At 34.9% G+C, this 13,115-nt stretch overlaps 1 protein-coding gene across 4 annotated transcripts in view; it reads left to right on the top strand.

The window, feature by feature from the left end:
* Positions 1-13,115, top strand: part of LOC111054026 (rab3 GTPase-activating protein catalytic subunit) — a 280,846-nt gene that overhangs the window by 115,707 nt on the left and 152,024 nt on the right. For all 4 annotated transcript variants that reach the window (XM_039423432.1, XM_039423431.1, XM_039423430.1 and 1 more), the window contains exons 9-11: positions 5,730-5,784; positions 8,393-8,471; positions 10,478-10,680. In XM_039423432.1, coding sequence (XP_039279366.1) covers positions 5,730-5,784; positions 8,393-8,471; positions 10,478-10,680 — 337 coding nt within the window. The remainder of the gene's footprint in view (positions 1-5,729; positions 5,785-8,392; positions 8,472-10,477; positions 10,681-13,115) is intronic.

The following is a 13,115-nucleotide window of genomic DNA, read 5'->3' as shown; positions in this document are numbered from 1 at the left end:
TATGTTACATACTTAAAATAGAAGAACAAAGTAATTACTTAGTAGAAAACGAGTACAAAAGGGAGTAGCCTTCTCAATCAAACACAAAACTATTCAATCAAACATGAGTACAAAAACTGAATTATTCATTGTTCTCTGTGCCTACTAAGGCCGTTTGGAAGGCCTGAGAAACGATATCGGAGTAGGGGTCCGAAGCTTGTGTGTGAGATGAATGTGGAGTGGACCAGGGTGACAATGTTGAGGAGGGTGACGGTCTCAATTGGTTGTTATCATACTGAATATCTGTGAATTCACTGTCACCAGGGATAGACAGTCGCTGGTTCTGCACTTCCATATCGGTGACTATTTTGAAAACACTCACTTTAGTCTGGGTGGCAAGATCTGGTCGGAATTTTTTAACAGTTGCGGCCATTGTTTTGAAGAACATATCAATTTCAGTTTCATTTTGCGGAGGTCCTGGGTATGTCATAAGACCTTCAAGACATCTCTTCAAATGGTTCCTATCTTCCTTTCTTTCCTGCAAATATTTTTGGAGAATAGAACTGTCTTTCCTTTGTTTCGGATTTTGACGGTGAAATTCAAGTTCGGACCTTTTTTCATGTTGGGATGGGGTCGTATTTGTCTGTTCAGTATGCTGAGATGATGTATGCGGAGATAATTCCTGGGACCTATGTTCCATTGAAGCATCCTCCTCATACTCTTCTGGAATGCCTTGTTGTGGAGTTTCAGATGATGCTCCAACGTCGGATGCGGTAACAACATTTGTAAAACTCGTTCTTTCATCCTCCACAGTGTCTAAAAACTGCAACCGTTGCCAGTACTGAGCTCTTTTCTTCTTAGCAGCTTTCCCTGTTGTAGCTTTCTCTTCTTTTTCTCCCTTTTGTAGTGAGCCTCATACTTTTCCACCGTTTCTTGCACTCACTTCCTACAAAAGACGAAAGACAATTATTATTAATTCGGTTCATGTAAATTAATCAAATATTACTTTACTGTACAACATTACTACAAATTATAAAACATTTGTTTTAGGTTTATGGCTACAGGAGAATCAAACAGGTCACTAGCATTTGGACCGCATCCCTCCCTCTGCTATATGTAGACTACCATCGTCCCTACAGTGCTGGCAGCACTACAGAAGAAGCTGGTGTCACTTTTTTTACCTCCTCCCGACCAAATAGACTGGGAACAGAAAGCCAACGATTTTTGGAAACGGTGGGGTTTCCCCAACTGTGTAGCTGCCATTGATGGCAAGCATGTGAGAATTGTAGCACCTGGTCACTCAGGAAGTCTATACTTTAACTATAAGGGGTATTTTTCTGTAGTGCTTCTCGCTATGGCCGATGCAAACTGTAAGTTTGTTCTTGTTGATGTGGGTTCCTACGGAAAGAAGGGAGATGCAGGAATTTTTAAGAAGTCAAAAATTGGAACGTTAGTTACAAATGGAACAATATTCCCACCACCAAAGAACCTTCCGCATTCTAATATCATTCTACCTCATGTAATAGTTGGCGATGATGCTTTTAGTTTAGGTAAGCATATGATGAAGCCATATTCGAGAGCACAAATGCTCCAAGATGCAAACAAAAGAAGGTACAATTACTGTCACAGCAAAGCCCGGAGGACATCCGAAAATGCGTTTGGCATCATGTGCCAAATTTTCAGAATTTTTTTCACTCCCATACATTTGAAACCTGAGACTGTGGAATCACTTATCGTTGTGTGCTGTTGCTTACACAATATGTTGAGGGATGAGTATTTATAGAACAGTACTTTGAACACTGAGGAAACCTTGGAGGATTTCCCTTCCCGAAACCTAATTAATCTAGCAGGCACAGGTGGTTTCTCTAAAGCTGAAGGATTCGAAGTGAGAAACCGTTTCACTGAATACTTCAGTACACACTGAAACATGTTATGGAAACACGTATGATAATACGTGTTCAATAATAAGTAATAATACGTGTAATTAATAAGTAATATATTTAATAAAATTTATGACATAATTATGTTTTTAAATGAAAACGTACCTTCTTTTTCCAATCTTCTCCCTATTTCATTCCGCAACAGGTCTTTCTTCGTCGAGTTTTAAAATTCTTTATGTTTAAGGTCATATAACATATCTTCCTTTTGGACGAACTCAATTAACAATTCGTCCTCGTCTGCCGAAAACCTCGCTGATGCGCTTTGGGATATCTTGAAAACCTCACAACTTGAAACTTGAATGCACAAAACACTGGAATCCAAGGCGATTGCGTCAGCGTACTGCGTTGTTGACTCCTCCTCGAGCAGTGGGACCAACCGCGTCAACGCAACACGTTCTGCGCTGACGTGTTGCGCCCTCTAGGAAAACATCCCAACTAGATTCAAAGGAATCAGTGGTCGACGTTAAACGCCCGGCGTATCACGTTGTCAACGGCGCAAAAAACCTGTCGCTAGGAAAACAAGCCTTTAGGTTTTGGAGCAATTTTCATAATTTTATCAGCAGTGGAAAAGGTTCTATTTTTGTACTATGCTATTGTTAGATAAAAAGTGACACATTGGATTAGCTGGAAACATCATTCGGTTATGTCTAATGGAATACTAGTTTCCTGATTGAGTATTGGATGATTCAATCAATAAAAACGTTTCAGTATACTAGATGAATAATTGCTATAACTAAGTTGATATAGCTTTATTCCAGTTATATTTTTTCCATGAAAACAGTATTATATATGTTCAAAAAAGCAAAAATTAATTTTAAGATTCGTAAACATAGAATCCAGTTATATTTTTTCCATGAAAACAGTATTATATATGTTCAAATAGCAAAAATTGATTTGGTAAAAATGGTATCTATAGGGCAATTGTGTAACAAAAAATAAAAGACTGAAAAAATGAAAAGAGAGAAGAGTGATGATTACATGAAGAGGCACAATTGAAATAATGAGAGCTCACCTTTAGTAGGAAGATATGACATGCTTAGTGTTTACTGGAGGTCGGCAAGACGCTCGGCAGTGTAGATGCGTCGTCCAGGTCCCTCTCCAATGGCGTACTTGATGCGGCCATCGACTGTCCACATTTTTCTCATCCCGTACTTGTTTGCTGCTGCGTTCAAGAGTGCCAGTCGGTGTTTCGTCAAGTCCTCCCTCACGGTGATGCCAGTGTTCTTGAGCATCCGCTTGGCTGCAAACACCCTCTGCCTCGTCCGGTAGCCGTGGAACCTCACAATGATGGGATGATGACGCTCCCTGCCGGCTGCTCTGCCCGTATCCTGACCTGGCTGCTGGATTGGTCCCACTCGATGCGAACGATGAATGTCGTCGATCTTCAACTCCACGTTCAGCTTCTCCTTGCAGACTCGCTGAACAATCTGGTCGGTGGACTCCCCCTTGGTCTCCGGAATTCCAAAGAATCGCAGGCAGGTACGGCGACCATATTGTTCAAGATCGTCGATTTTTAATTCTGTCTCCTTCTCAATTGCTGCCATCCTCAGCCGAAGTTCATTATTCTCACCCTGCAATCGATCCAATTCAGATTGGAAGAAGGAGAAAGCCTCTGCGACAGCTTGGTTTACTTCCTTACTTATCCTCTGTAGAATTTCATCGGCCAGTTGCGTTGTGTCTTGACAGGGAGGGGTCGTTGACACATGTACCGTTGCCCGCCTACCTGCCTTTTGTGTGGGAGTTTCCTGCTTCTTACCGTTGCTCTTCACCATGTTGCAATAGATAAACCAAACTGTGGTCAAACTAATTGGAGGTTATGTAATACTATTTATTGTAATTACTGCGTAATTACAATGAAAATCAGACTTTTAAAAATATTTTATTAAACTATGTGAAAAACTTAATGCACTAATGTAAAGCTCGAATCGATTTTAACAAGATAACCCTACGAAATAACGCTTTTCAATGGAGCCGAACTGCACACGTGTTCACTCACTGACCATCAGAGGCGAATTGAGGAAGAGGAGTGGCAGATTTGAAGATGATAGTTTGGTGTAGGCGTATTGTTTAACGTTTGTTACAAGTACTGTAACGTTGTAAAATTTGTACATTATTTATTTAAAAGAGCTGTTGAATACTTTTTAAACATTTATCAAAAGTGTTGTGAGTTTATTAAAAGTGTTATTAAATTAATAAAAATGATCTATGACGTGATTCAATTGAGTGAGTTGAATAATTGAAATAAATTGTGCTGAATAAATATTGAAATAATTGCTTACTGCCTGACTCAATCATTTGTATTAGTAAATCTTATTTTTTGAGCTCGATGGTAGTTTGTCCACAGAATAGATACAGAATGGAAACTGTCAATCAAACGCCTATCCAAACAATGCTTTTTACATTGCACAAAAAGTCATGTCATGTAACAACCTTAGGATGTTCCAATCCTGGTCTTCTGATTAGCTCGCGGCAGTGAATGAGATCAATTGATCTGGATCAGTAAAATGATCCGAACCTCCCATCTGCGGACCTTTCTTACAAGATGGTGGATTTTTGCGCCAGGGTACAAGCTGAGTTTCCATACTTTATGTATACTGTGTTTTCTCTTCAAGTCTTCCCCCGTTATCAAGTCTACCGGTCTCGTGCGTTTTGACTTTGAGGTTAGTTTTGTTACAGTGTACTGTTATCGGCAAAGTTATTGTATAGTAATTTATCATTTTGAAAGCAGTCATGTTCCTTTCTCCTAGTGGTAGATCAGCTTGGTTTTTAGTGATAGATTTTCTTTTGTGCTTTTGTCACTATATATTTTTAATATTCCGGTTAGCCCGGTTAGGCTATTTTGGTAGATTCGGTAGCCTAACGTAGACTCAATGCAATATATATTTTGCTTGCAATAGTTGGTGAATATGGACTAACGTGTGAATATTTATAATATATTTATTAATTCCAAGTTATACACTTTTTTCATCTCCAATTGCAAAATGAGTCAATAGACTACGGTACACCATCAACTGTTGAAAATTCTTTTTTTATTTATCTGGGCCGTGCTGGTAGTGTCAGTGAGCTTTTTCATGTTCAAGATGAACAATAATATTCAAAATAACATAGGACTACAAAATCGATCCCAACAAAATTTGAAGACAGGTATAAAGTCACTGGACCTAGAATTACGCTCAATAATTAGTCCTGATTACATAATAATTAATTGATGTCATTAGGAAAAATGAAATTTAAAAACCATTCACCTCATCTCCAAAACTAAGTGAGTATCCCACATACCACCATAGTTACTGTGTATTCCAATTCCGTATAGGCTACTATAGAGAGTAGTCCATAACATAAGTTCAGTTGCTAGCTATATCTTCATGTTGTCTCTTGAAAATATTCACTAGCATGTGATTTTCTACTACATTCTACTTTCAAGAAAAGGAACTGAGATGAACCATTATGTTAAACATTCAAAAAATAATCAAACCAAATTAATCTTCAAACCCATATTTTGAGCATTCTATAAAATTTCCCCGGGGAGAACCCTAGATCCCTCTTTGCTGTAGGTTGATCTGGTACTTACTGGAGCTGTACAACACTTCGCCTTTCTTCAAGTTACGAACCGCCACTGAATTGAATTCAAAATAATTGAATGAGATAAAAGTTTTACCATTATTACAATATGTACACATATTGTGCTGCAATTCTCAAAACTGTCTTATAATTCTATTTGATTATTTAAATCAGAAATAGTGTACCTATTTTGAATTATGAAGTCAATGACCAATGATGGGACTAATTCATTTTGTTATGTTTTTTCAGTGTTGCTCCTGGCTTCCCAGATCTGAAAATGTGTCTTCTAAATCAGAAACTCCAGGTAAATGCATTCTTCCTATTGCACAATTCATTACTATTTCAATTTTCCTTGTCTTTGTCATTGGTAAAATATGATTGATTTGAAAAGTCGATTTGAATTCATGATCTCTGCTTCTTATATAATTAATAGCGAGCTGAAAATATTCTTTTATAGCCAACTAGCAAGTAACACGTGCTTCGCAAGGGTCTATTTTAAAACTTGACGTAATGAAATCTAAAAGAATTGAAAATAGGCCTATAAGAATTCTTGGTTGATTAAGAATTTATAAGCAGCATTTCAAGTAAATCAGTCCAGTAGTTCAGACGTGATGATGCGTCAAATATAATTTCCCTATCCTCTCTACACGTGTATACGTCTTTAAGCCAGTTCTTTCCTCTATTATAGTGTAGAAGATGATAGATGGATACATCATCCATTCATCTATCATCTTCTATAGGCCTACTATAATAAAGGAAATGAATGAGAATAAATTTTGAAAGGTTTGAGATATCGATGTGCGGTTTTCACCATACATTTTCCCTGGAAATCATGTATCATATGACCTTTCAATTAAAAAAATAAGTTGGATTCAAAATGGCGGAAAAAATTTGGGTGCGACGGAAAACCTGTTTTTATTATTCGAAAAGGATCCCTAATCATACCAATCTTCTAATTTTCCTTTCAAGAGAAATGTTCTGCTGCTTCCTTACAACAACTGAAAGCATGACAAATAATTGAAAACTTGACAAACTGAAAACTTGATGTAATCAAATATTGAAGAATTTAAAATAGGTTTATAACCATCCTCGGTTAAGCAAGAATCTATATGCAAAATTTCAAGTTAATCAGTCCAGTAGTTCAGACGTGATGATGCGTCAAACATAATTTTCCTATACTAAAAGATCCTAAAAGATAGAATAAGTTGAATAGTTTCAGAGGGAATTTTGACAACCCACAAAACTCATTTATCATTTGAAGATATAACGAAAAGGTGCATATGACCTTATTTTTTTGCTCAGCTTACCAAAATACCCCTCATTCCAATATTAAAATTTTCAACTGACTGTACAGTGAGTCAGTCATTCTATCAGGGCTCGTATAATTTTGAAATTTTAATTAAATAAAAATGGAAGAGAATAATTTATTTATGTAAATATCAACACCTTTATTCAAAGACATATTAACTGCATGCGTTTTCATATTGCCGATACAGTATTGATGAAACTGTAGACGTTAATTATTATTAAGTACTTTGTCTCAAAAAACTGTTCTAGTTCAAAAATTAATAATCCATGCCACGTGTAGGCCTAAACATTGCATCAGAAAAACGAAGTTTCAAAACTATGTTTTTTCTAAACATATGTTTTGAGATAATTTCTTTGATGCAGCTGTTTCACATTCTTCACCATATTTGTGAAAATGAAAATATTTATTAATTATCAAAACAATACTATTATACTATTATTATATTTGTAATAAGAATATTATCATTATTATTAAAAATATTTGTCAATTATCAAAACAATATTATTGAGGTTAAGTGGTATCAGATAGAAAGCAATAATAGAAACAGATGCTCATTTTTTAATTTCGACCATATGATTTGGTGATTTTTTTATGAAATCGTATGTACCATTGATGAAATTTTAACATTAATTCAAAAAAATCTAGAACGAAAATTAAAATTTGGGCTTCCAGGTGCACGAGATTGATATTTTTAGAATCTATGTGCAAAATTTGGAGATCTAAATTTAATCATTCCCGTTTTTCCGGTATGCTATCCACAAGTTGACATGTTTTGATGCGAACAAACACAACCCTACTCTCTCTTATTATATAGATTGAAACTGTTAGGTGCTGAAAAATAATCAATTGAATTATTTTTAATTATTATTGAACGAAAATCCTAAATTAATTTAATTCCATCTGAATTATTTTTCCTTTTTACGCCTCTTAGATGAACTTTATTTTATCAGCCTATCATTAAATCATTGAGGTACAAATAGGATCGATTCTTCCACTAAATTACTTATCTCTTATGATTGATTCAATAAATGTGTGCCCATGGTGTGGGTATGGTCAGAAGACTGCGTATTTGAGAGTCTCTAAGTACACATAACAATGAATCGCCAAAACTTGCAAGACCCATTGCATACTATTTTGATTCATTCAAAAGAAAAAAGAATGGAAAAATAACCAAACCTGTTAAGATAAATAAATGTAGATAAGCACAAAACTTTTGAAAATAAAGAGTAAAACTTTAATAAACCTCATACAAAATAGAAATGGAGTTTCCTAAACTAATACTGGTAGACCTAAAAGAAAGGTTGGGAGTGATTAACATGTGGACAGACTACTTCTTTTATTCATGTTTATGATTATTGATTTATCAATTACAGATCATATATTTATGGAGGGCTGGAGCTGAATTATGATTCAAGGGGCTGGGGTTCCTCTGAGTCTTATATTTATTGTTCAGATAAAGAATCCCACTTTCTCTGATTTCCTCTATATCTTCTACTTGAATATGATTTGTTCTATTCACAATAATGTTAATAATATTGACGGTTAATTGTATCTATGTTTGGCTTACTAGCAAAAATTCGATTCTACTTCAATTGGTTTGCAGATGCTAAATTGCTGCATAGAGCGTAGAAATGCAGTAACCAATGCTGCTCTCGCCAGTGCCAAACCTTCTCAAAACTCAGGTAATTTTGCTCATAATATTGTGTTTATCTTTATTCAAAACGAGACTCTCATTTTATGCTCATCGTAGTGTTACTACTTATTTTATTACAGAGGCACAGTTTAATGAGTCATGGAGGGCTGAAGTACGGGTTGTATCTACGGGGTGTGTCATATTTCCAGTTCATACAATTCGTCACTAAAGAATGAGCTGTTCAAAGATAGAAATTGAATTGTCTTGCACTCTTAATTGTGTTATCGATTTTTCTAGGGCACTATATGTTTGCTCCTATACAAATGGGCCCATTCACCCCATCACTTTCCCAGTTGAACACAAATCAGCGGGGTGAGAGCGTCTCACTTAGTCGTCATTTCAGTCCCACGAGCTCCCGTCGCTTTCAGAAAGTCCAGTTGATATAGTATCGAATTATTCAAAACATTAAAATTGAAAGTATCAAAACATTTCGGATAATACCAGTATATTGACATTCAAAAAAAACTCAACCTACCCTTTTACCTTTGAAACATCAATAAATATAACCTTTTAAGTTACAGTGTAGCTAAGATGACAAACTGATACACTTGCCTGCAACGTTAACTTGATGCTTCGAAATTAGACGAAATTATTCAGTTTTTTAAGAAATGGTCAAAATAGGCACTTGGTGAACTGAGATCGTGTGGAAGTGAGACATTTCCAAACAAATAATGAAAAATATTTACGTCGACTAAGCAGTGTTGACTATTATTTGTTTGTGAATACATTTACAGATTATATAAATATGTTTGGGATAGAACAGCAGGCTTGGCCCAAAAGTATGTGGGAAATATCCATCTACTTTTAGTATCCCAGCCTGGTGTCCTTATTAAATTCTAGCATAAATGTAATTTGACGTGGACATTCAAGTTGGACCGTCTAATTACATTGGGACACCATCCTCGGACTCCAAGTGCCCGAGAGAGTTGTGGGGTATTAGTTCTTACATTATATTGCTTTCATCACACAAGGAACACCAGATTATATTGACCCTTAGCCAGGCTTTGGTGTCCGACTGGTGTCTCAAGCCCAGCCACCGCTAACACACAATGCAAAACAAGTTTTTGTGTGATTTTATTTAAAATTTAAAATTTATTCATTGCTTAAGAAAACAATTTACAGTTTGTATGATTAACGAAATTATAAAATAAAAAATACTAACACTTATAAAACTAGTAAATTAATTTTCCTTCTGCACTGCAAACATAAGGAAAACCTTGTGTGTTGTCAGTGCGTCACAGGATGACATTCTTCTCACTATGTGAAGCCTGGCTTCAAAATACAGACAACAACAAACAAAGAATACTTCAAAAATATAAATCACTGTTCAATGAAAACTTCATATGAATGTGTGGAAATAACTTTTTTCACTCACAAAAGAATTATATTCCCTCATAGAAACATCGCGAGATCGCGACAAAAAATAAAGAGAAAGCGAGAAATAAAATCACTGCCAATCTCTGATTATCACTAATAACTCCGCCTTAACGATGAACAATATTTTCAGTATTATCTTCTTTGTCCTTGAATTGTGATTTCATCTTACTTCGGTATTAAAGGTGTATATATACAAGAAAACCTCAAGGATCAAAACTTTAAACACTCGCAACTTTTGACTAAAAATGATAGGATCTTCTCGTACTACCGGTACAGCTCATACATCTTAGCTCTGAGTGAACGTGTGTTTCTTTAACATCATTACTAAATCAGTTTGCAATTATCTTTCAACAATAATTATTATATTTAGACTTGCTAGATGAGGAATAAAATTCTAGCCTTTCTTTTCCTTCTAATGAAGGAAAAGAGTCAGAGAAATTAATAAATTGAAACGATTCTTTACTATTTCTTCCATTCTGTGATTCTGATTGTATTGGATACAAACTAGTCAGTGTTCTAAATTGATTGAAAATATAAACTGGTTTCTCGTTTAATTTTTTAAAAGAGTTTTATCAACTTCTTTGATATTATTTAAAATTTAATCTATTTGTTTTCCAGACGAATCTGAAGAAGAGGAAGAGGAAGAAGATGATGAATTCTTTGATTGTGCTATGAGTGAAGAAGATGTCGCCAGCCACACTGCCGTGGAAAGATCGAAGCCCAGACATTCCCTATGGAATCGACCCGTTGGCAGACTTTGCCGACATGGTAACTTGAAGCTTCTGAATTCTAATGAATTCTTGTACATTCCAATAACACAGGTGAGTTAACAATCTCTAATTAGTATTATAAAAGTATTCAAATATATTAATGTAAAAACATCTAACAGTAATTTAGTAATAATTTATGCCTTTGTCCTGAATTTTCTGCCTCTTATTATAATGCTTTTATCAGAGACATGATTTTGGAGCAGATATCAAATTTTAAATATCTAGGCTGCGACATCACATATGATCATGACCAAGATGTGCAAAAAAGTATCAAAATTTAACCTGGTATGCGGAGCAATTACTCGATCCCTCAAAGTTAGAGTCAGAAAGAACACGTTGCTCAAATTTTACAGAGTCATGGCGGTACCTACTTTGACTTAAGGAAGTGAAGCATGGGTGCTGACAAGGAAGCATGAATCAAGAATACAGTCAGCAGAAATGCGATTCCTAAAACAAGTCAGAGGATGCTCAAGGGAGCGATCGGATTCGTAATGAAAATATAAGAAGAGAATGCGATTTCCAACCAGTGTTGAGTTTGATAAAACATATAGAAATAAGTGGTCAGATCATTTCCTTAGAACACCACAAGATCTTATACCATTAAGGGCCGTTTGCACAGTGTAAGTTAAAGCTAAAGCCTCAACCAAATCTGGATTTTTTTGGTGTAAACTGAAATTCCGTTTGCGCAGTATCAGTTTAAACTCTGGGAAAGTTTAAACCTCCAAAACAGGAGGTTTAAACCAAATAATTTGGATTAACTAGACATCTGTAAGATTTGACGGGGAAACAAAATGTAAATTATTTTTTGATGGTTGTTTTTAATGCTTCTGTAGACGATAATAATTATTTAAGTTATAGTGAATCATTATTTGAATGTAAAAATAATTATAATGGAGGAATAAAATTGATAGAAGTTTTCAATGCGATTGGTAAAGATGACTGCTAAGAAATTTTGGATTGAGAAAAATTGGGCAAAAACGAATCATTTAAATTTCTGGGATAATAGAGAATTTTTTAACGGGTTTTCTTGAGTAAAGCAAGTGCCAATTTAATATTTGATTAAATAAACCAATTGATAGAAAATAAGACAATTTTTATCAGTGGTCTTTGATTAGAAAACATGTTTATAATAACACATAACTGGGATATTCTGCTTTCGAGAGATTTCTAATAAACGAGGAAAACCGTGGTAGATTTAAGTGGATTTTTACAACAAAATAAGGTTTTTATCTTACATTCTATAATATATTTTTGGTACCAACTAAATATAAGTTTATTTCTAATAGTAGCCTAATATAGCATTTCATCATTTTTTGAAGAATTTCTTGATCGCTTTCCACTTTAATTACCGTATAGCTTACGGCTCTGTGGATTTTGAACGAGGAAATATTAGCTACATAACCTCAATTTACTGATGGTTTGTAAACAAATAACAAATTTCCTGTAAAAATCAGCCTTCCTGATATTTAAACGATGGCATTCTATTACCAACTTAACGCTAAACTAGTTTAACTTAAACTGGATTAGTAAATGCACTGAGAAAATCGATTCAAGTTTAAACTTTCAGATTAACTTAAACTGGATTAACTTAATCGAGTTTAGCAATCTATACTGTGCAAACGACTCTAAATTAATGTCCTACTCCACAAGCAGATAGGCAGAAGAAGTATTGGTAGACTGAGGAAAAAAGAGATAGACGCCGGAATGGGCTTGAAAAGCCTGACGACGACGATGATGATGATGTTTTTATCAGAGGGTAGATTAAAATAATAACAATTTCTGAATCCATGCTAATTATTATACTTAGTATAATAGGCATACATGACGATATTCATTTTCGATGTTCAAATACTATGCATATTGATGACTAACAGGTAACCCATGCTCCGCAAGGGTCCAATCAAAAACTTGACAAACTGAGAACATGACCCACTGAAATCTTGAAGAAATTGAAATAGGCCTCTATAACCATCCTTGCTAAATTAAGAATCTAGCATATATGCAAAATTTCAAGTTAATCAGTCCAGTAGTTCAGACGTGATAAGTCAATTCTTTCCTTATTATAGATTATATTATGTCAAAAAAGAGATCCATCAAATTCAAAAGATATGTCAACGATCTTCTTGGTTGGAGTTCCTTTCCAATGCCATGCACTGCAGTTTTTGCATGAATTTTCAATAGCCTATTTAAAATAATGAAAGTTTGTTTATTGTGGAAGGGTCGTTTGCGTACTTTGAAATTAATCATTGGAGATTTATCGACATCAGGCTAATATTCGTAGGTCTAATCCAAAACGATCAAAAAGGGCCAATTGAGGATTAGCGAGATTATTTACAATCGAATTTTAAAGCGCAACATTATTCCTTTGGAAAGCAAAAGTTTCATGTTGGTATAATCTCGAATAAATAATGAGAAAATGCTTCTCTCAATATTTCAATAGATCAATCTTTCACCGCACTATATCTCAAAACCAAATAGCAATAGCT

This window comes from Nilaparvata lugens, chromosome 3, assembly GCF_014356525.2.
Source record: "Nilaparvata lugens isolate BPH chromosome 3, ASM1435652v1, whole genome shotgun sequence".
Taxonomy (NCBI): domain Eukaryota; kingdom Metazoa; phylum Arthropoda; class Insecta; order Hemiptera; family Delphacidae; genus Nilaparvata; species Nilaparvata lugens.
The sequence above is the reverse complement of the archived record's forward strand: the minus strand, read 5'-3'. Positions and strand labels throughout refer to the sequence as shown.